At 35.3% G+C, this 24022-nt stretch overlaps 1 protein-coding gene across 1 annotated transcript in view; it reads left to right on the forward strand.

Annotated features, from left to right (window-relative positions):
* BckdhA (Branched chain keto acid dehydrogenase E1 subunit alpha) overlaps window positions 1–24022 on the forward strand; it is a 120632-nt gene that overhangs the window by 40951 nt on the left and 55659 nt on the right. The window contains exons 3-4 of the mRNA XM_090398675.1: window positions 4864–5059; window positions 17157–17318. Coding sequence (XP_090254801.1) covers window positions 4864–5059; window positions 17157–17318 — 358 coding nt within the window. The remainder of the gene's footprint in view (window positions 1–4863; window positions 5060–17156; window positions 17319–24022) is intronic.

Raw genomic sequence — 24022 nt, forward strand, 5'->3', positions numbered from 1 at the left:
TGAAAAGGGTTAAACAATAACCGGGGAATATTATTCCAGTCTTTTAACCAGACTAGACAAAACAAAATTCATGAGAAAAGACCCAGTTCGCATTAGAAAAAAATCATCTTTCATCAGGACAATGCACCTGCCCACAAAGGTGTTTTGGCAATGGGAAAATTAAGGGATCTGCACTATGAATTGTTGGAACATCCACCCTATTCCCCATATTTTTCTCCCTCAGACTTCTATCTCTTCCCAGCCACCCACTGTGCAACACATATACTCTGTCTTACTTCTGCTCAGTCTCATACCTCTCTCTCTTCCAGTACTTTTCCTCCATCTTTCCAGTTTAGTTCCCGCTTCTTCTCTTGAATCTGCACACAGCAAGATGTCATCTGCATATAACATTGTTCTCGCTGGTCAGCGTTTTTTCTTCGAATCAAGAGGTGATTGCAGCTGTAGAGGGGTATTTTGCAGATCTTACTGAGAAGCACTACAGGGACGAGATAATGGTGTTGGAGCATCGCTGGAATAAATGTATTAGTCTTAAGGAAGATTATGTTGAAAAATAAAAATAATTTTGAAATTATAAATTCGTTTTTTCATTGTTAGGCTGAAAACTTTTCAGACCACCCTCGCTGGTGGTGGGAGGACTAGGGGCCATGAATGGAAGCTGGGCAAGAGCATGGTTGACAAGGGTGTTAGAGCTAGGTTTTTTACTTGGAGAGTAGTGAATGAGTGGAATAAGCTTCCAGAGTCTGTTGTGGGTGCTACGACCCCTCGTGTGTTGCCCCCATAATGCCTAATTTTATTTTCAATTATTCTCTCTCCCCTCCAAGGTTTCATATTCTGCTTGTTGAATATGATTTTTAAAGATTTCCAAGCTTTCATTTAGTTATCTTTTTTCATTAGAACTGTTTTTGTTAAAACTGTTCTTTTATTCTTCACTGATATAATGTTTTAATACTTTCTTCCTGTAGAGTGAATGTAGAATAAAAGCCAAAAGGCTCTTTTTCTGGCAACCTTAATAATAATGAAGGGGATACAAATCCTTTGATGTTTATCTGCCAGTAAGCGAAACTCTAAGAACTAGGACTAAGATCTATGAGTTTCATAACGAAAAACTATCGCCAAATTCAAGTGTAAGTAACCACTTGGTAGTACAACACCAATTACATATTGGTATCGATACACAATAAATAATGGAAAAAACTCACGTAGAAAGATTATTTAATAGTATAATTTTCGCCTGTGTGTCACAGGCATCTTCAGTACATTAAGCCCAAAATTAAACACTAACTGACAATTCCAAAAAGCGCCACCTAAGTAGCTGGTGTAAGATAACTAAAAAGGTCAATAACTTTCCTAAAAAAATTAATACAATAAAAAGTTAGGAAAGATTAGCTGATTTGTAAAGTACTATCTCCCATAAAGGGGATAGACGTAAGCCGTCGGATCTGTTTAAGTTAGGGAAAATAAAGTAGAGTTTCGCATGTTTCTTTATAAAGGCGTTCCATGAGAAACTGACTTTTATGAAGAACTCTTGTCTTTCTCCAGTGAACTTTGTGTCTAGTGAAGATGGCATGTTCAGAAAGTCCAGACTTTTCAGGTTTAAAGTATTCAATATAAGATTGGTGTTCTTCTAGCCGAATAGAGGCAGATCTTCCCGTTTGTCCGAAATAAGATAATCTACAAGAGCATGGAATCTGGTAGACACCTGGATGATTAAGATGTGGAAGCTTGTCCTTAGGAGAAGTGAGAAAGGTGGAGATTTTTCTAAACGGTCGAAAGGCAACAAAAATATTCAGTGGTTTTAAAACTTTTGCTATACATTCACTGATGCCTTGTACATAAGGGATAGTAATGCGTTATTTCCTCTGTGTTTGAAGAGGAAGACATATTAAAACTACTCAAAGTTCTTTTAATGAAGCAATTCTTATAACCATTAGATAGAAAGGAAGAAGTTATGTATTGTAGTTCTTTCTGTAAAAGATCATCTGTAGAACAAAAGGAGTGGGCCCGATGAACCAGTGTTTTAATAGTTCCTGCCTTTTGACTGGGATGGTGATGAGATTCCGCATGGATATAATGGCCTGTATGAGTCTTCTTTCTATAAACTGAGAAATGTAGGTTACCATCTGGTTGGCGAAGAATTAGAAGATCTAAAAAGGCTAACTGTTTATTTGATTCTACTTTTAGGGTAAACTTGATCCTAGGATGAAATGCGTTTAACTTAGTGAGAAATTGTTGAAGTTCATCAGAAGAGCCATTCCATACAGCAAAAATGTCATTGACATATCTGAACCAATGCATAGGTCTGGGAGAAATATTGTCAAAGATACGTTGTTCAAAATGTTCCATAAAGAAATTGGAGATAGCAGGAGAAAGAGGATTACCCATTGCTGTTCCTTCAATTTGTTGATACAACTTATTTTTAAAGGAAAAATAACCAGAATTTATTACAAAATCAAATACATTTACAATGTCCAAAGGAAATTCCTGTTGTAGTAATTCAATACTTTCCGAAAGAGGCACATTTGTAAATAAAGAAACAACATCTAAACTGATCATGATATCAGAAACGTCCAAATGAAGATCTGAAATTTTATTTTTGAAATCCAAAGTATTTTTTATATAAGTATCAGTTCTTCTAGTTGAAGAGGAGAGTAAATTTGATAAAAATTTTGAGATTTTGTAAGTGGGGCAACCTATACAATCAACGACTGGTCTTAATGGAATGCCTGGTTTATGAACTTTTGGAAGACCATACAATCTAGGTGGACAACCGAAGAAGGTTTTAAGTTTTTTCTTTTGATCTTCATTCCATGTAGATACATTATCTATAAGAGAATTAAGTCTCTTCAATTGACTCCGGGTAGGATCCGATGTAAGAGGCCTATAAGTTGAATAGTCGCGAAGTAAAAGAGACATTTTTCTCTCATATTCCTTCCTATCTTGAATCACTGCAGCCTTCCCCTTATCAGCTTTCGTAATTATTAAATTATTGTTATTCTTCAGTGATTTCAATGCTTTAAACTCAGAGTAAGAAAGATTAGGACGAGGAGGCTTGGCATGAAAAAGAATTTGTGCACATTCAAAACGTAATCTGTTGGCTGTTTTTTGGGATAAGGATTGAATACCCCCCTGTCTATGTTATGAAAAAAAATCCATAATTGGCACCTTATTCGGCATAACAGCAAAATCATATCCTTTTGATAAAACAAAACGTTCACAGTCTGTTAGTGGATGTCCGGAAACATTTATGACTACTTTATCTATATCAATAGTATTAATACTGGATCTAGGTAAGCTGACTAGTAATTCAAATTTGTGTTTTAGCTTGTCACGAGAATCATTAAAGATTTAATGATTTAAACATCAAAGGATTTGTATCCCCTTCATTATTAGAGTGAATGTGTTTTATACACTTCTAGACTATGCAATGTGTTCGTTAATAGAACATTTTGAACAACTAAAAACATATTATGATAATTTAAATTTCTTGTATAGATTACTACAAATTAATAACGAAGATTTACAAAAAAATTGTGACGATTTAGAGATTCTCTTGGACGGCGACAATAAAGACGTAAATGCAATAGAACTATATGATGAGTTATGTGCTTTCCGGGATATTTTTCGGAAGGATAATTTAAATATTCAAAACCCTTTTGATATTCTTAATTTTATTGTGTCCAATAATTTATCTTTCCCTAACTTTTGAATTGCTTTAAGAATACTATTAACCTTACCTGTTAGTGTAGCGTGCGGTGAACGTTCCTTTTCCAAGTTGAAATTGATTAAAACCTACTTAAGAACAAGTATGTTCTTAACATTATTATGTAACATGTAGTATGTCACAAAAAAAGGCTTGTTAGTTTGGTGTTAATAGCTATTGAAAATGACATATCTGCAGAATTAGACGTTAAGACCATTATTTCTAATTTTATGAATATGAAATCAAAAACCCTAAAATTTTAATTAAAAAAATTTCAAGTATATTTATGTAATTTAATTTATTTTCTGTTATTCTGTAAAGATGTTATTTTTTGAATACTTATATTAAATGTTCTAATTATTTCTGAATTATTTTCTTATTTTCGCATCTATCTTGCATTTTGTTTATTTTCCTACAAGATAGTTCCACTTATAAAAATTATTAAAAAATTTTTACAAGTTACTAAGAATTTAGTAACTTGTAAAATGCAAGAATTTTTTAAACTTTCCTTCAAACAGATTTTAACTTTAATTAAAATTCATTTTAATTTTGTTAGCGATTCAGGTCAGTGAGAAGGCTATTAATCCCTGTATCATTATATTCAACGATTAAAGTGAAGTGGCTTTATCAAAATTTGCTTTAGCTTTTGAGAATTTTTTGAACATTCGAGTTTTTAACGATTATCCTGCCTAGTCAACACCCCCGGTTCGTTACATTTAGCGAACCAACGTGTGGCTGTTCTGTCAAAATTTATTTAAGAAATTTCAAATAATTTAAACTTTTATTATTGTAAAGAACTACACACACCTGGATCATTACAGGGGTGCTTAGATAGAAATTGCATGCAGGCGGCAAAGACCCTAGCGCTGGCTCTGGGAATATCCTTGATATTCCAACGATGTCCCTTCCTCTTCATAATCTGATTATGTATAGTATATATCTTGAAATGTTATAAAAGTAATAAGAAAAATTTTATAGAGTAATTTTTTATTTTAGTTAGTTATTGTGCACTTTGTGGACATTGAACAAACTGATAAACTTCATTATCAGTTTTGCATTAGGGTATATTTTAATTTGAATTGCTTTATATATAAATAAAAAATATATATCGGAGTATATTTTCCTTGCTGTTTTCATTGTTTATATACTTATATTTGTTTCAGTTAGGAAAAGAAACAGTGATACAAATGTATAAAAAAATGACCTTATTAAATACTATGGACCGAATTCTCTATGAATCACAACGTCAGGGCAGAATTTCATTTTATATGACAAATTATGGTGAAGAAGGAACTCATTTTGGTAGTGCTGCAGCACTGGATCCTGGTGATGTTGTATTTGGACAATACAGAGAGGCAGGTAATTCATTCTTTAATTATGTCCTCAGTTAAAAACTAAACTAACTGAAACATTATTTAAAAGTAAGAAACAATTAAACAATTCTATACTGTGAAAAGATGACAACTGAAATTTTAATATCTTTACAAGTCTGAATAAAATAACAATCAGAATGATAGTGGTCAGAATGTTTAATTAAACTTTTATTTTGCAATTTCTCAGCTTGGAGTTATGTATGCAAGAGTATCCCTCTTCCCTAAAGGATTTATATATCATATGTGAAATTTTATAAAACTGATATTAACAAAAAAAAAAAAAAAAAAAAAAACTCTATAAATATACTGCCAATACTCAATTGTCAGATTCCCATTTGTTTCCTCCATGCTATACCGCGTAGAGGTGAGGGTGACGTTTGGTTGTGAGAGGCTATATGTTGCACATTACCAACTGATTAGCAACCCTAATGATGATAGTATTCAATCATATTATCATAATAAATTTACATCAGAGCAGAAAGTAATATAGAAAAGAGAGAATATGATCTAAAATACAGAGATAACACCATGGTAAAATATGTGAGTTACAGTCCAAGATGTAAAGACAGTAACCCAGATATGAGATTAATGAACAAGCCTGATTTGCAAAAGTGAAATTAATGTTTCATACATAAAGGTTACCAATGGAAGAATGCTTTGAATCTAAGCTAACAACATTACATTTGCTTTAAGTCCATTACATGATTGTAAAACAACATTTAAAAAAAAAAACGCATATAAGCCAAGTTTAGCTTTCAACACCACAAGAGAGAAACAATATTATTTGGACTGAAACATAAATATCACAGATTTCCAGTAAAGGCTACACATGAAAATTCAAGGAAGCCATGGAAGTGATATGCACTCCACTGAATTCAATAAAACCAGGACTTCTCAACCACATTAAGTCAATCTTAATCAGAAGCTTCAGTTTCTACTGTGTGCCCAGATCTGCATGCATTAGTCAAGATTGGGTCTTATCACGGCTCGATAAAGAGAAACAACCTGCTTGTCTCATCAAAGAATTCTTCAGTAACCAAGTAATCTGATGAGAAGCTTTAGCCACATTTGCTATGTGCCCCCTAAACTTTAACTCCCTATCCACTAACACTCTCAAGTCTCTGGCTTCATCAATTTCCTGGAGTACAGCTTCCCCAGTGTGGTATACAGCTGGTAATCTTTTCACCCCAAAATGCATAACCTTACATTTTAAACTGACGTATATTCTCCTTTGCCCAGTGTCTACCAATCTATCCAAATCATCCTGCAAAATTTTGACATCATCTCTATCAACTATTCCTCTACCCAACTTTGCATCATCGACAAATAACTGAACAGTTCCTCTCAGATCCTTTCCTATATTGTTAATGTAGAAATTACACAGTAGTGGGCTTAGAACAGAACCCTGTGGAATGCCACTAGTCAGAGGCCTTCTTTTGGGCTCTACTCCTGAATAAACTACTCTCAGATATCTCTCCATCATCCATCTCATCAGCCCTATATATCCATCCTCATGTGCTGCAATTTACTGATTAGAATTCCATGTGCTATTCCTGTCAATGGCGTTTGCAAAGTCCAGCAGTATTACTGTAAACCTATTACCTTTATCCAACTAAGCTGTCACTGTATTATAAAATGTAAGTTACTGAGGCATGACCTACCCTTCACAAAACCATGCTGCCCCCCCCCCCCCCCACACACACAGTATCCCATTTCCATCTACCCATTCCTGTATTTTGCAATTGACTAACTTCTCCAATACTTTGACAACAACTCCTGATATGTTGATCAGTTGGTAATTTGTTATATCCGTTTCGGAGCCTCTTGTATGCAATGGAACTATTTCCCCCCTCTTTCCACCCTCTTGGGACTAACCTAGAGCTGAGACTTAGATTAAACAATATGGTCAAGGGCACTGACAATTCTCTCACCACTTCATGTAAAACTGAAGTTGGTATACCATCCAACTGCATAGCTGTATTCACATGAAGGTTCTGTAATATGCTATGCACTCCATTTCATTTACCTCAGTTCCCATAAGCCTTTGGCTCTCTCATTCCTGTAATATCACCACATTCAAAAAAATAATTTACTATATCAAACTAGCCACAATAACATACTATTTCTATTGCCCTTTGCAAGTTTGTTATAGTGAGAATTAGCTGCTGCAGTATATGCTAACAGGTTTCTCCCTTTGTATGCTGGCTGGTTTAGAAATTAAGGCATCAATGTGTTAAGGCTTAAGTGCTGGGAGGACATCATATTGGAGATATGACCACCTTACCTGCCTACACATGTACATCCATAATTATAAATTAAAAATGCCAAGAAATGATATTCTTGGTTTCATCCTTTATCCAAGTGTAAGCAAAGTTTCTGCGGAAAGTTACTTCACAACTGCTACTTAGATATAAAGGCTAATGATTTCACATCAATTGCCTTAGTATCCCATAATGCAACGTACATATTCTTATGGACATATATAATATAATGCTAAGCATTATGGGGAAGGGCCACTAACCAGATGGATTTCAACCATTATTGAGGTCTCATCAGTTGGAGCCAGACCCAGAAGTGATACCAAGTTGGAAATAATGCAGCGCTTTGCATTAGGGGGATACTGAGGCAATCGATGTGAAGTCATTAGCCACTATATACGAGTGGCAGTTGTGAAGTGACTTCGCGTGCAAACTATTTTGCTAACACTTGGATAAAGGATGAAACCGAGAATATAATTTCTTTGCATCTTTAATTTATAGTATAACCAAGTGAAATATTCAGCATTCATAATTACATGGATGTAAATTGTCCATTGGAATCAACATAATCTTTAGTTATTACAGAATTAATGTTCTATGTTCTATTCCCTTCAGCCATATGGCTGGTGGGGCAGCACGTGACCAGAAAATTTGCCATAAACATTTCAGCCATAGGAAAATTTGACGCAAACATTTTCACCGTAAACATTTATGCCGTAAGACATTTTGCATTAATTTTTGTAAATAATCAATGGATGATAAAAGGTATTATAAAATCATTAAACAGGCAAATCTTTAAATTAAGGGGATAAAAATCCCTTATTATTTTACAGAGTATGTGAAACTCTAAGATCGAAAACTACGATCTACGAGTTTCATGCCGAAGAACTATCGGCGAATCCAAGCGTAAGTGACCACTTGGTAGTACAACACCAAGGCAACTTGAAGCAACTCGGAGCAAGCTCCCTCACTATCCTTGATATTTTCTCATAATGTGAAAACACAGCTCCTAGGAGATGTATTACTGCTTTACATTATGAGGAGAGGTCACTAACCAGACCGGTTTAAACCTTTTTTGAGGTCTCATCAGTGAGTAGGTAGACCTGGATGATATCAAAGTTTAAGTGAAAAGAACTTGCATTACCTTCATTATATGAACTTACATACCTTCACTATATCACTTGGTGTTTTACTACCAAGTGGTCACTTACGCTTGGATTCGCCGATAGTTCTTCGGCGTGAAACTTGTAGATCGTAGTTTTCGATCTTGGAGTTTCGCATACTGGCTGTAAAATAATAAGTGATTTTTATCCTCTTAATTTAATTAACTTTGCCAGAAAATATAGCCGTTGGCTTTTCATCTTAATTATAATATAATATATAATATATATGGGCACACCACTCTGGCATTCGTATAGTGAAGGTATGTAAGTTCTTTTCACTTAAACTTTGATATCATCTAGGTCTACCTACTCACTGATGAGACCTCAAAAAAGGTTGAAACCGGTCTGGGTAGTGACCTCTCCTCATAATGTAAAGCAGTATTACATCTCCTAGGAGCTGTGTTTTCACATTATGAGAAAATATCAAGGATAGTGAGGGAGCTTGCTCCACCTTTGCTTCGAGTTGCCTTGGTGTTGTACTACCAAGTGGTCACTTACGCTTGGATTTGCCGATAGTTCTTCGGCATGAAACTTGTAGATCGTAGTTTTCGATCTTGGAGTTTCGCATACTGACTGTAAAATAATAAGGGATTTTTATCCCCTTAATTTAATTAACTTTGCCAGAAAATATAGCCGTTTGGCTTTTCATCTTAATTATAAAGGCAAATCTTTATTTAACATAATGAAATCATTCAAATATTGTGCAAATTAAAAGAGATGCTGCATAAATAATTAACTTTTTGCTGTGGATCATCAATTCAACAAATCCATCAGTAACTTCGCTCATTGGAAAAAATGCTAATGTTATGAAGCATTCAATTTTCGTGTTGAATTCAGCATCTGTTTGATAGCGTAACTTCAAACCAATGGCAACAATTTTGTGATAAAGATTTTGTGCCATATGAAATAAACAACCTGTTATAGTTGTTGATGTAAATATGTTAGAAAAACTGTTGATAGTTGCTTTCTGGAAGTCAACCATTAATGTTTCGGAATCTAATGATGAACATAAGCACTTTAAGGCACTGAATAATCTGCTGTAAGTTAATTCTGATTTGCCAGGAAGCAAAGCAAAAAGCCGCCATGGAATCCTTAGGGGTCTCGTGTCAGTCCCAAGCCTGGATATAGGAGGAAGGTCAGTCAGAGGAGTGTCGATGTTCTGACCATAAAGAAAAAACGCAATTGTTATCTGATGCCTATACAATCAACAGCTACAACATGCTGGCTCAGACGTCACCCAGATCAACAAGGTCCATGATACCAATCGAGCAATCGGGGTTGGATCGAAAAGTGGGATACCGAAAGTAAACAGAAACTGAAACTAAGAGAGCTATTATCAGTAGGAACATGGAATGTACGGACACGTTGGATGGTAGGAAAACTAGAATTACTTTGCGAGGAAATGAAGAGATATTGGTGTGATATATTAGGACCTGCGGAATTGCAATGGACATCAGCAGGAAAGATACACGTAAATAGATGCAAAGTCATATGGTCATGGCATGACACCAAGCATGAAGCAGGAGTTGGTTTCCTTCTTAACAAAAAAGCTAGAAAGGCACTCTTAGGCTACAAACCAGTCAATGAACGAATCATAGAAATGCAGCAAGATTTCAAAAGCAAAACCATTTAATATATCAATAGTCCAGATATATGCACCCACATCTGACAGCACAGATGAGGATATTGACTTATTCTACAAAGATCTGACAGAGACAATAGAAACAATAACAAAGCAAGATGTACTAATTATCGAAGGAGATTGGAATGCCAAAGTCAGAATATATAATGATGATTGGGAAAAAGTCATGGGAAAATATGGTTTTGGAGAAAGAAATGAACGAGGTGAAAAACTGTTAGAATTTGTTTACTACAAGATGATGATCTGTTACACAAGATTCCAGTAAAAGAAGTGTAGAAAATGAATGTGGCGATCAAATGATAGGAATACCAAGAACATGATTGATATGAATATGATTAAAAGAAGATGGATAACATTAGTACAGCAGTCGAATTTTTCAAGGAACGGATATATACTTGGATCATAGTTTAGTGATTGCAAACATCAAGTTGAAATTAAAACGAAAATATAAACCCCATCATCAGAAACGAAGAGAGCAAGAATAAGTGAAGCACAGATGGGAAGAAGGTACAGAACAGTGTTAGAGGAGAAACTTTGAAGTGTGGACAAAGAAAAAAATTCAAATCTAAGAGTGAAAGGAGTAATGAAGGTGATAGAAGATGCAGTTGAAGAAACAGAAGAAGAGAAGATCAAGAAGAAGTGGATTAGACAAGAAACACTGAAGTTAGTACAGGAGAAAAGAATGTTGAAGATAAGAAGGGATACATCAGAACAAATAGAGGAGCAATATAGAAGAAAGTGTAATGGGGTGAAAAAAAAGCAGTTAGCTGGGTAAGATGAAATGGTTAGCAGTCCAATGCAATAATATGGAACAGTACTATGGAGAACATAAAACTAGGGAGGTGTACATAATGATTAGAACCATTAATAGAAGGTGGCAACGAAAACAGACTACAGTTAAAGACGAAAGAGACAAAATGTTGATGAATGAAGATAAAATTGTACAGCAATGGACATGATACTGTAGTGAGTTATATGAAAGAAAACTAGATTTAGATAGCGTTGGGAAACTGACTGAAGAATTGAAGCAGATATCACCACCAGGTAATGAGTATGATATGGAATCGCTCGATTGGTATCGCAGACCTTGTTGATCCGGGCGACGTCCGAGCCAGCATGTTGTAACTGTGATTGCCTAGGCATCAGATAACAATTGCGTTTTTTCTTTATGGTCAGAGCATCGACACTCCTCTGACTGACCCTCCTCCTATATCCAGGCTTGGGACACACGAGACCCCTAAGGATTCCGTGGTGACTTTTTGCTTTGCTTCCTGGTAAATCAGAATTAACTTACAGCAGATTATTCAGTGCCTTAAAGGGCTTACTTTCATCATTAGATTCCGAAACATTAATGGTTGACTTCCAGAAAGCAACTATCAACACTTTTTCTAGCATATTTACATCAACAACTATAACAAGTTGTTTAATTCATATGGCACAAAATCTTTATCGCAAAATTGTTGCCATTGGTTTGAAGTCACGCTATCAAACAGATGCTGAATTCAACACGAAAATTAAATGCTTCATAGCATTAGCATTTTTTCCAATGAGCGAAGTTACTGATGGATTTGTTGAATTGACGATCCACAGCAAAAAGTTAATTATTTACGCAGCATCTCTTTTAATTTGCACAATTTTTGAATGATTTCATTATGTTATGTATCACTGACATTCACCTTAATAAAGATTTGCCTTTTTAATGATTTTATAATACCCTTTATCATCCATTGATTATTTACAAAAATTAAAGCAAAATGTTTTACGGGAGAATGTTTGTGATGAATTTTCCTAGAACTGGGGCAGCAATCGCTACTATACCATGTAGACGATTATGAAGCAAGGTGGTTTCTGTTGTGATTGCCATAAGTATATTTTATGACTGTAGCCATGTGTGTTCATAGGACCGATGTGTCTGTTTTGAGGGATGAAAAACCCGAGTTACTGGGAGAAAAAACCCTCCACCTCCATATGAGATCAATTACCTCACCTTTAATTGAAAGAGACCAGATTAAGGTTCCTCACGTCATGGACGGGAATTGAACTCGGGTCTTTCCGACCAAAGGGCTTCCTCTATACTGACTGAGCTACAGAGGCTCCATAGAATTAATATGGATATGAAATGTACATTTATGATATATTTTATCCGTGTGTCCGTTTGGTTAGTTAATGGAGTATTAAGAGCACTGGGAAAGGATTAAAAACTATTTTAATTCTTCCAATATTTTGTCTCATGGAATACAAACTAACACAATACTAACTGAAACACATGGATAATAGCACTACAGTCCTATCTTGGTGGGGTGTCTCCTATCTAGATGGAACACCCTCTATAGGCATTTGTAGGAGGCCTAGGTTGTAAATAGGTAGCCTGGATAGGAAGGTGCTGTGTATATGGCTGAGATCCATATACGCAACACCTTTACTTTTCTATCCTATGGCTACATTTTCTACAGAATTAAAAAAATAATGTCTTTCTCCTCGAATTTATGGCCATCTCTTCAGAAGAATTTTAGGAATGCTATCACCGTCCCTTACATCTGGGGTACATCCAAAACAAATAGCTAGCCTTAAAAAAACTACAACCTCTGCACAGCTTTTAAGCTCCACCTGAAACTTCCTACCCTTATCTGTTCCATTAAGAGTTAACTTCCTCCTCTCTCAGTTCCTAGAGTATATAAAGTTCCCTCTTTCTGCAAATTGGTATACTTTGGACAGACAAGTAGATTAGCCACCATCTATATAGATGAATACAAAAACTACATCTGCAAATCTGCATTTATGACTATGGTCAATCTGGTCTTGCAGACCATGCATTGGATACCAATTATAGATTCTTCTGGGGGGAAAAAAAAAAAAACACTATCCTCCATCACAATAAAAAGAAAGACTGTTTTTGAAAGCTGCAGCTGCTCTCAGAAATAAATTGAATTTAAATAAATATGGATGCAAGAAACTTCTCAAAATTTGGATAACATTAATCCTCAGAGATCCCATACAACCTAGGTCTCCTACAAAACGTCTATAGAGGATGTCCCACCTAGATAGGACTTTAGTGTTATATCCACATTTTTCATTTAGCATTTTGTTGCCTTTGTGTGTATGCTGCAAGTGTTAGGTTATACTCACTGAAGATGTCTCAGTGACTGAGAAGAAATATTGGAAGAATTAAAATAGTTTTTAATCCTTTTCCAGTGGTGGTAATACTCCATTAAATCTCCAACATGATGAAATTAAGGTAATTATAATTGTAACTTAATTATTATAGCTTATTTCCCTGAAGATGATCATAGTATCAGTGAAACTAGACTACTGTAGTTAGAAATAAAACTGACTACATCAGTCCACTTAGATTGGTCTTCCTCTGGGTCTTTTTATTGCCATCCTAGCATCGCAAACACCCTGTTTTTCTAACCTTTATTCCCCTATTCTATTTAAATTACCATTGCACTTTATATTAGCTCTGCTCACACATTCCTGAATGCTAACAGTGTTAAATTCCTTCCTGATAACCTAATTTTTAATATGACTCTGCCAATTGTCATCTGTTTACTCCAAATTTTCTCAGAACCCTCATATTTGTGGAATCGAAATTTGGATTAGCTGTTTTCTTTCTAACCAACACTCAGATCTATAAGTTAAAATTGGTTTGAACAGCATCTTGTATACAGCCAGGTTAATGTTTTGTTTAATTTCTCTCTTAGCCCATATAAATTTATTCAACTGGCTCTCTAGCATACCAGCTTAATTCTGTTGTCTATCTCCATATTTAATTTGCCATCTTCACTAAAAATTGTTCCTAAATAGAACAAATAAAATATTTCAGCTATTTAGGAACAATTTTTAGTGAAGATGGCAAATTAAATATGGAGATAGACAACAGAATTAAGCTGGTATGTTAGAGAGCCAGTTGAATAAATTTATATGGGCTAAGAGAGAAATGCCAAATTTCATGCCAAATTTGCTGCACCAATTACTCAATTTAGGAAAAAACTGCTGATTGACTAGATATAAGAGTAACACACCATTTGAAAAACCCAGACATCAATGACGTAGAGAAAAAAAAAGAAAACATAAATCATAGCTAGCAGGCATATACAACACAAACAAAGCAGTATTATGCAGTGTATGAAAACAACTTACATTAATTACATTTACATCAGAGCATTCAAAGTTAATTGGAAATGTTAAAAAAACACCATAATCAATGTAACAAGAAACAAGGAATGATCCTACATCAGGTTTGGTTGTCTTTTGTCAAAAACCTGGTGCACACAGCTCTCAGACACGTTATGCATTACATTGCTAGTCATCATAATACAACATGAATTGTCTCACATGTATGCAACATTGTTGGTCTGTTTCAAATATTCTGTATCACTGTTACCATTAGCTTGCATGTTGCAAAACCAGTCAGAGTCATGTCAGTTTTTTTGTATTTCATCCCTTCTGAAGAAGGGTACATGAAACTTGTCAAAATTAAAACTTGTATTATCTAACAAACAGTCTGTAAAATTAGGTCTCTTTTGTTCCCTTTGTATATCTTATGCTATTACTTTTACTTATTCTTCTTTTACTTAAAATTCTCTATATACTCTATTCTAACTTTACTTTTTACACTTTTACCTAAGTTACTACAGGTTATTCTAGTATCTAATACCTTGGAAATCTTGGAAAATTTATTTAATGTTTCGATTGCACCACCAAGATCCCCCTTTTAGGCATTAAGTATAATTAAGATCACCTGCAGTATCTCTCTATATCGATCTCAGGCTTTATTGACAGTCGTGGCTACTCTTATTTAACTTTGCACACAGGTTCGCATTTTTTTAGAAACAGTGCATTGGAATAAGGATCAGTGAATACATATATTTTAGCATAACGAACATATTTATTAAACTAGGATACATCAGTACAGTTTGTTAAATGAATTGGCTTTTCAGAAAGTTAAAAACTTAGAAATATAGTCTCATGCAATATACACACATTAAAATACACAGCAATACTATCATACACCAATCTATAATCTCATTCATTCATTCTGTTGCTGAGAATTATTGCAATATCTCTACATTGTACATACATAATAAACATGCAGCAATACTATCATACAAGAATCTATCTTCCCATCTTAAAACAAATTTGTTTAAGCAATATACATATATTTCAATCAACAAGTTTCTCATACTTAAATTATCTCAACTATTCTTTAGCCTCTTAGTCCGGGACAAGTTATCACAATTTAACTTTATATATGTCCTGCCGAATATATATATATACTTCAAACAACAAGTATACCATATCTAAATTATACCAATTTTTATCTAGCATCTTAGTCTGGGACAAATTATCATAATTTAACTTAGTAAATGTCCCACCGAATATCAGTCAATCTTCCAAAATGTTGATCATATACTTAAAGGTTGTACTCACAGTTCTTCTCTTGACACATATATCTGAACTGGCCTTTTCGTCTTTTATCTGATTCCACTGACTTCTTTTCCATCCTGGGCCTCAACATTCGTTCGGCCTTCCTTTTCTTTAGCTCTGTCGTGTCATGGATTTGTCGGGGGCCTGGAGTACACTACACCGAAACTGATTGCTTCTCCGTCTTGGGCCTCAACATTCATGCAGGCTTCCTTTTCTTTAGCTCCGCTGCGTCGTGGAAGATTTTCGGGGATTGGATCATGTCTTACCGATACTGCTTTTCCTTCCTGGGCTTTAACATTCGTGTGGGCTTCTTTCCTTTAGCGCCATCGCATAGTGAAGAATTCCCAGGATTTGATGCACATTACGGTTCGACTTCTCCTTAGACACGTCCCTACTTCTCTTTGGACGTCCAACAGACCTGCGATGCTGGATTCCGAGACACTACGAGAGGAGACTGCGTTTCCTTCTGCCTCTGCATGCCGGCATACTGCAGTTGCATCGCTGCATACTGGCATACTGCCTCCGCCTACTACATACTGGATCTGCTGCCTCTGGATACCTCGATAAAAAGACCCTCTGCAGACCAGCATACTGCCGTTGCATCGCTGCATACTGCCTCCACCTACTACATACTGGATCTGCTGCCTCTGGATACTTGGATAAGAAGACCCCTGGATCTTTTCTTGATCCTTTCCTATACTTCCTCTTGCGGTCCCTGGATTAAGGTTTGAGAACCCCTAACATTCCTGCGCAAAAGGAGGATGTGACCTTCAGAGTTGTTGATTACTTTTGTTTCCACTGGAACACACAAAAACAATCTTATTCACTACATGCAGGAGATCCTTAGTTCTTCGCCGCCTGTTGTTGCACTGTCCTTGAGACATGCATTAAGTTAAGCTTCGAACAATTGAAGGTACTTTACATTTTACAAACAAAGCTTCTAAACTTTCTTTGAAATTGGAACCACTTAAAATGACAGACCGATTTCTTAGGCATTGCCCTTGAAATACACAGCTTAACATTCGTACTGTTTCAGTACATACTTGTATGGTTTTTCAAATCACAAAAATTATTATAACTAAAGTTAATATAAACCTCATATACAAAATTCCTAATAACAAAATTCCACAATCAGCGTTAAATTACAGTTTCCTTCTCCATACACTATTTGTGACCTCTGTAAAAGTCGATGCAAAGTTAAGAAAAAAAAAATCCTCCTGCATCGAATTTTACAAGTCTTTATGAGTTTTAGATACTGGACATTAATGATGTTTGACATGTTCCCTATCTGCAGAAGTTTCTGAGCAAGTTTTGAACATACTTTTGAGTATTAAATTCATTTTTATCATGCTCCAAACTGAATTGTAATCACTTTCTATTTCAAATCCCATATGTGTTCTTGTGTCTTGAGCCAGCATAGAGATATTGTTATCAGCTATAACATTGTCAGTGAGATTTCTCACATTTTTTATGTCATCTTTCCATGTGAATTTGTGACATTTTTATGTTGAAATAAGTATTAATGATCAGTAAGTCTTTTTAATTATTTCAAAATCTAGTAGATTAGAAAATTAACTTCTATTTTACATTTAGGTGTCTTAATGTGGAGAGGATTTACTTTGGACCAATTCATGAATCAGTGTTATGGAAATGTGGATGATTTAGGGAAAGGAAGACAAATGCCTGTTCATTATGGCACTAAGACTTTAAATTTTGCTACAATTTCATCTCCCTTAGCCACACAAATGCCTCAGGGTAAGTTATGTCAAATACAACTTATTTTTTTACATAAATTTGTTAATATTTTAATATAGTTAGTAAAGCAGGTTTTTTTTTTTTTTGTATAAGTTTTAATTTTTTTATCTGGTTTCTTTGAATATGTTGTTCTTCATAATAAAATGATAAGCACTACATTAATTTGGAAGTATATCACCTACCTAGTTCCTGTCTGTTTTCAGTGTTGGCTGTAATGCTTCCTGTTTATTATTATAATCAGTGTTTATTGTATTACACCTCACAGACAAGCCTAGCACAATTACTTTCTTCAATGTAAAAGAATCTTAATTGCTTATATGAAAAAATAGGAAATAAAACTCATATCAAAACTAATTCAAATATAAAAGCACATTGGCATAATGCTCTGGCTAACATACATGGTGGTTATATGTTACATAAATTTAAAAAATTACATAATACAAGAAAATACATTTAACGATTATAGATAGCTTAACGATATATCAGGAGACCCAGCTGAGTGAGGGTTATTAAACTGAATGTCATATGAGACAAGTAAGACAGCAACAAAACAAAAACATGCAATTACTTGACAAAGCATTTCATATGTTGTTCTTCTTGCTCAGTCTCCTCATCTCTGAGGACTCGTGACCCTAGCCACAATGTCATCATTTCTTTCTGTCTTTTGTTGCAGCAGTGGCCAACTCCGAAGTAAGTTCGACGATCTTTTTAATCTGGTCCATCTTAGGCGTAATCTTTTTCTTTGTCCTTTTGCTCTGCCCTGATGATAAGTTTTTCCAGGTTGTTATTTTCACATCTTGAAATGTGACCAAAATATTTGAAAATTCTTTCATTTACAATGTCACATAGCTGCCTCTTGATTTTTAGTTGACTTATTATGCTTTCATTAGACCTTTTGTCCATCAAGGAGACTCCCAACATCCTTCTCCAGCTCCACATCTTGAAGCTGTTTATCTTGTCCATATCTTTCTTATTGAATGTCCAAGATTCAGCACCATAAATGAAAATCAAAAACACCAAGTCTTGATTTAGTGGTGATAGAAATATTTCTGTCTTTGCATATTTTCTGCAGTTACACCATTGCTGACCGCGCCATAGTAATTCTTCTTTTAATTTCTGGTTGACATCTACTCTTAGTGCTTATTTCTCCATGGTAAATGAATTCATCCACTTTCTCAAAGTCAATGTTGTGGAAAAAATTGTTGTTTTCATCTATGACTATGTATTTTGTTTTATCACTATTAATTCTTAAGCCATATTTCAGGCTTTCCCATTCAAATCTTTTAATCAGGGACTTGAGTTCTCCTTTGCTGCTGGCAATAAGGATGGTATCGTCAGCATACCTAAGATTATTTATCTTTTTGCCACCAACTGAGAAACCATTATTATGTCCATTAAGTGCCTTTCTCATAATGCATTCTCTGTCAAGATTGTATAGATCGAGGGAGGGGAGGTATCCATCCTCGTCTCACACCTTTTTGAATATTGACCCACTCAGATGTTTTTTCATCCATCTTCACCGCAGCCTGATTCCTCTTGTAGAGTTGTTTTAAAAGGTGTGTTAAGCATTCTGGGATTCTTATTTTACTTAGTATTTTCCATTGATTACACTAAAGCATTTGACACAGTCAAATGCTTTAGCGTAATCAATGAAGCACATATGCAAAGGAATATTAAATTCTTGAACTCTTTCAGCTAAGTGCCTTAGATTAGAAATTTGATCTCTGGTTCCACATCCTTTTCTAAAACCTGCCTGTTCTCAGGAAGTTATTGCTCGACATATTGTTGTATCTTTCTTTAATAATATAGGGAAGAATTTTGCTTATGTTTGAGATAAGGCTATAGTTCTATGATTATTGCATTCGTTGACATTTCCTTTTTTGTGTATTGGGATAAAAAATTTTCTGATTATTTCAATTTTTATGGGTCCTGGACATGTGAGAAGTTCACTTGGTATTTGGTCGTGGCCTGGAATTTTCCATTTTCTGAGTGTTTTTAGAGCTTCTTCAACCTCTTCTTTTAAAATGCAAGATTCTTCCTTATGGAAGTCTCTGGTGTTTTTATTGAGACTGAATTATCTTTGTATAGATTTGAGCAATAGTCTTTCCATCTATTAAGGATGTCTGTTTGGATCAGTAAGGATACAATTGTTGATATCAGCTGTACTTGAATACTTTGGTTTAAATTTTCTATTCAACAGCCTTATTTTGCTAAATAAGTCTTTGGTTTGATTTTGATTTGAGTGATCTTCAATTTCTCTGCATATGTTGTTGATAAAGTTGTTTTTATCTTTAATGCAAAGTATTTTCATGAGCTTGGATAATTCACTATAGATCTGCCTATCGTCTTCTGGTGAAAGTACTTTTGACTTTATTTCTCTTCTTTTCTCGATGGTTCAGAGTTTCATTTGATATCCAAGGTGTGTTGATTCTGGATTTTTGGGCAACATTGACTTTTGCGGTTTTCAGTAATATTATTTCGGTTTTATCCCAAAGTTCTTCTGGGATTGTTTCATCACTGTAATTCCCTAGTTCTAGAAATTTATTTTCACTTTAATGCTATATGTCTCAGTAATTCCTGTGAAATCTAATCTGGGTGGATATGTTATGTTATTTGTTTTCAAACATATTTTCATATCAGCAATGAGGATATAACGATCAGAGCCACAATTAGCTGTGAGAAATGCTTTAACATTTTTCATCATAGACCTCCATCTTTTGTTAATATGGATGTAATCAATTTGGTTCCATGTTCTGTCTCCAGGCAACTTCCAGGTATAGTCTCCATTTGTGTTGCTCAAAGAAAGTGTTAGTAACCATAAGTTCTCTTTCTATGCAAAAGTTGATCAGTTTTTCACTCTTTCATTTTGGGTGCCCAGTGTGTGAGATCCCAGGATTGTCTTATTATGGTCTTCCATCCTTTTTCGATTTTTGCATTGAAATCACCCTTAATGATCAAAATGTATCTTTTTGTTGTTACATCTATGGCTAAATTCAGATCCCTGTAGAAAAGGTTGTCTCTTTGTCTGCTTCACTTGTAGGGGCATAAATTTGTAATAGTGTGATTGGTATTGGATTACAGTCAACCCTTAAGGAAATTATATTATTGTTGATAGAGTTGTAGCTCAACAATGATTTGCACATACATTTTTTGACAATTATCGCCACTCCGTTTCTGCTTATTGAATCATATCCAGCAAAAAAAAAAATGATATTGCCTAGCTGTGATGTAAAGTGTCCCCCCTCCCTGTTTTTCCAATGTGTTTCCACAATTCCTAGTATATCGGTGTTTAGTATTTTCATTTCATTTTGTACTATGTCTGGTTTGCCTGTATGTAATATTCCTTATAGTAATTCCAAGTACCAATACATGTAATTATCCTTAATTGATTCTTTTTGGTCATAGTTGGATTTAGGCTGAGAAAGGTATCAGTTTTTGGGGTGCTTAAGGGTCAAAGCTGTATAACTGAGAGGAGACCTCCACATAGCCTTTAAAGGAATGCGTAGAACCGACCAGGGCTTCTGACCTAATGTCCAATCCTCACTTTCTCGTGGTGCACCATGTTGGGTATCTACTTGGATACTGAACGAACGAGGATGGGCTGGCAATTTGGGATTTAGCCGACCAAATTGTATTCTTATTGGTTAAACCAAAATAAAAAATAATGGTACAACATGACAAAATTTCATGCCGGCTGGGACGTCACCCGGTTAAACAAGGCCCTGGTTCCCTGGTGAAAACAAGGCCCCCTGTTGTTTTCGCCAGGGAACCAGGGCGAACAGCGATAAGTCAGCTACTGGAACAAATCTGAAAACAAACCCCAACTCAACATCACCAGAGTTAAAGATCGGTACTACCAACATAAGAAGCCTGAATGGCAAAGAAATGGAGCTAGCTGAGGAATTAGATAAGTACCAGATCGACATAATAGGGGTGACTGAAACAAAAAAGACCAAAACTGGTGAGATCTTTCTGAGCAATAAATACAAAATGTTATATTCAGGCAATGACAATCAAGAAAAAGAAGGAGTAGCCATAGTATTCAACACAAAATACGAGGCTAATCTTCTTGAATGGCAGTCAGTCTCAAGTAGAGTAATTTGGGCAAATATGAGAATGGGGAACTGGACAATGAGACTTATTTGTGCCTATGGTCCCACAGAAGGTTCTACTAAGGTAGAAGTGGAGGAATTTTTTGAAGCTTAGAAAAAGCAACTGACACAATGAAAAAGGAAAAGTTGGTCCTTGTTGGGGATCTAAATAGCAGAGTAGGAAATGATTGTGAGACATACAAAAATATTTTGGGAAAATTTGGAGAAAAAAGCAAAGCTAATAATAATGGCAAATATCTGTTGGAATTCTGCTCAGGACATGGACTGGTTATTACTAACACCATGTTCCAACATAAAAATGTGCACAAATTCACATGGAGAGAAGAGGCAAGGAATAAAAAAAGTCTCATTGACTACATTGACTGTGTTACTGTTGATAGTGATGTTTCCTCCCTGGTGCAGGACACCAGAGTGTACAGAGGATTTGAAATTGGAAGTGATCATTATTTAGTCTTGAGCAGGATAAAATTGAATTTCATATTGAAAAGAATAACATGTAAGAAAGTTTTAAAGCGAATAAAAGTTGAGCAGCTCTCAGATGTGAACTGTAGACTAAAATACACAAAGATTATTGAAGAAAAAATGAAAGAGTTCGAGAACAGGAATCAAACCTTGGAGATTCAGTGGCAAACTCTGAAGAAAACATTGATTGATTCTGCCAGAGAGGCATGTGGTGAGGTTGTGTGCAAGGATAAAAAAAATCAGAACTCCCTGGTGAACACAGGAAGTTAAAGAGGCAGTGAAGGAAAAGAAGAAAGCATACCAAAAGTTCCTGTCAAATAAGTCAGCTTGTGCTCTTAGAGAATATAGAGACAAATGCAAGAATGCTAAACACTGTGTAAAACTAGCTAAACCAAAGTCATCGGAGGACTTTGGCAAGAATATAGAAAATAAATATCAAGAAGGTGGCAAAATATTCTGGAGGTTGTTGAAGAAGCTTAAGAATGGAGGAAAGAGTGCTGTAAAAGGAATTAGAGATGATAAAGGTGACATTAAACGGGAGAAAAAGATATCCTTGAAGTATGGAGTAATTACTTTGAAAAACTGCTAAATGAAACAAGCAGTGATGACAGCACAGTGGTAAAAAACACTGACCAGTCATGCAGTCAGGAATACATATCCATACTTGAAGTAGAAAAAACCATCAAAGGCTTGAAATGTGGAAAGGCAGCAGGAGTAGATGATATTCGACCAGAAATGCTGAAGTATGGTGGAATAAGAGGCTTACAGTGGCTGCACTGCATAGTTTAAAAAGCCTGGACGGAGGGACGAATTCCCGATGATTGGAGAAGAGCTCTCATAGTACCCATATATAAAAAGGGAAATAAAACTGAATGTGAGAATTACAGAGGTATTTCTCTACTGAGTGTTCCTGGCAAGATCTATGCAAGTATACTTGAGAAACGGTTGAGAAGAATTGTGGAAGAAAAGCTTTGTGAAGAACAAGCTGGATTCAGGCCAAATAGGGGCTATCAGGATCAGATCTTCACTTTACGACAAATAGTCGAGAAAGCATGGGAATATAACAATCATCTGTATTTAAGTTTTGTCGATTTGGAAAAGGCATATGATAAGGTGCCAAGAGAGAAGCTATTCAATACGCTGCAGTTATATGGTGTCAATGGGGCATTATATCAAGCAATACTTAGTCTTTATTTGAGTTGTAAGTCAGCAGTTAGAATTGAAGGAAGTACAGGAAGATGGTTTAATGTTAAATCTGGTGTCAGACAAGGATGTACGTTATCCCCTCTGTTATTCATTATCTATATGGATCACATTATGAAGGAAAGTAGTATTAAACCTGATATCAAAATTGGAAATGTTAATGTCAGCTCTTTGCTTTATGAAGATGATGTTATACTTCTAAATAAATCCACTGCAAGTCTCCAAGATTCTCTGACTAAATTGAATAACTGTTGTAATAGATATGGTATGAAGGTTAGCAATAAAAAGACAAAGACAATGAAAATAGCCGAATTGCTGAAAATGTCAACTGCATTGTGAACGGAGAACCTGTGGAACAAGTAAAACATCTCAGCTACTTAGGCATGATTTTTACTGAAGATGGTAAATTAAATACAGAAATTGACAACAGAATCAGCAAAGCTGGTATGGTGGGAAGTCAATTGAATAAATTCATATGGAATAAGAGAGAAATTAGTCGGAACACTAAATTAGCTGTATACAAGACAGTGTTCAAACCAGTTTTAACTTATGGATCTGAGAGCTGGGTCAGAAGTAAAACACTTGACCAAAGACTAGAGACCGCAGGTATGAGAGTCCTGAGAAAGATTAGAGGCGTGAACAGATAGCATCAGTGGCAATATCATATTAAAAATGAGGATATTAGGAAAGAACTTGACATTGTCAGCATCCAGGAATGCATTAGCAGAGCTAATCTCAGGTGGTATGGTTACTTAAATAGAATGGGAGAGGAAAGATTAGCAAAACAAGTGTTCTCTGCCAGGTTGGTAGCAAAACGACCCAGAGGAAGACCAAGGTATAGGTGGATTGATACGGTACAAAGTGCCTTAGACGATAGAAATATAAGATCTGATAATGTTGGAGTCTTGACAAGTAACAGACTGATTT

This window comes from Typopeltis vanoorti, chromosome 10 (genome assembly GCF_054136105.1).
Source record: "Typopeltis vanoorti isolate ZY-2024b chromosome 10, IOZ_Tvanoo_1.0, whole genome shotgun sequence".
Taxonomy (NCBI): Eukaryota; Metazoa; Arthropoda; class Arachnida; order Uropygi; family Thelyphonidae; genus Typopeltis; species Typopeltis vanoorti.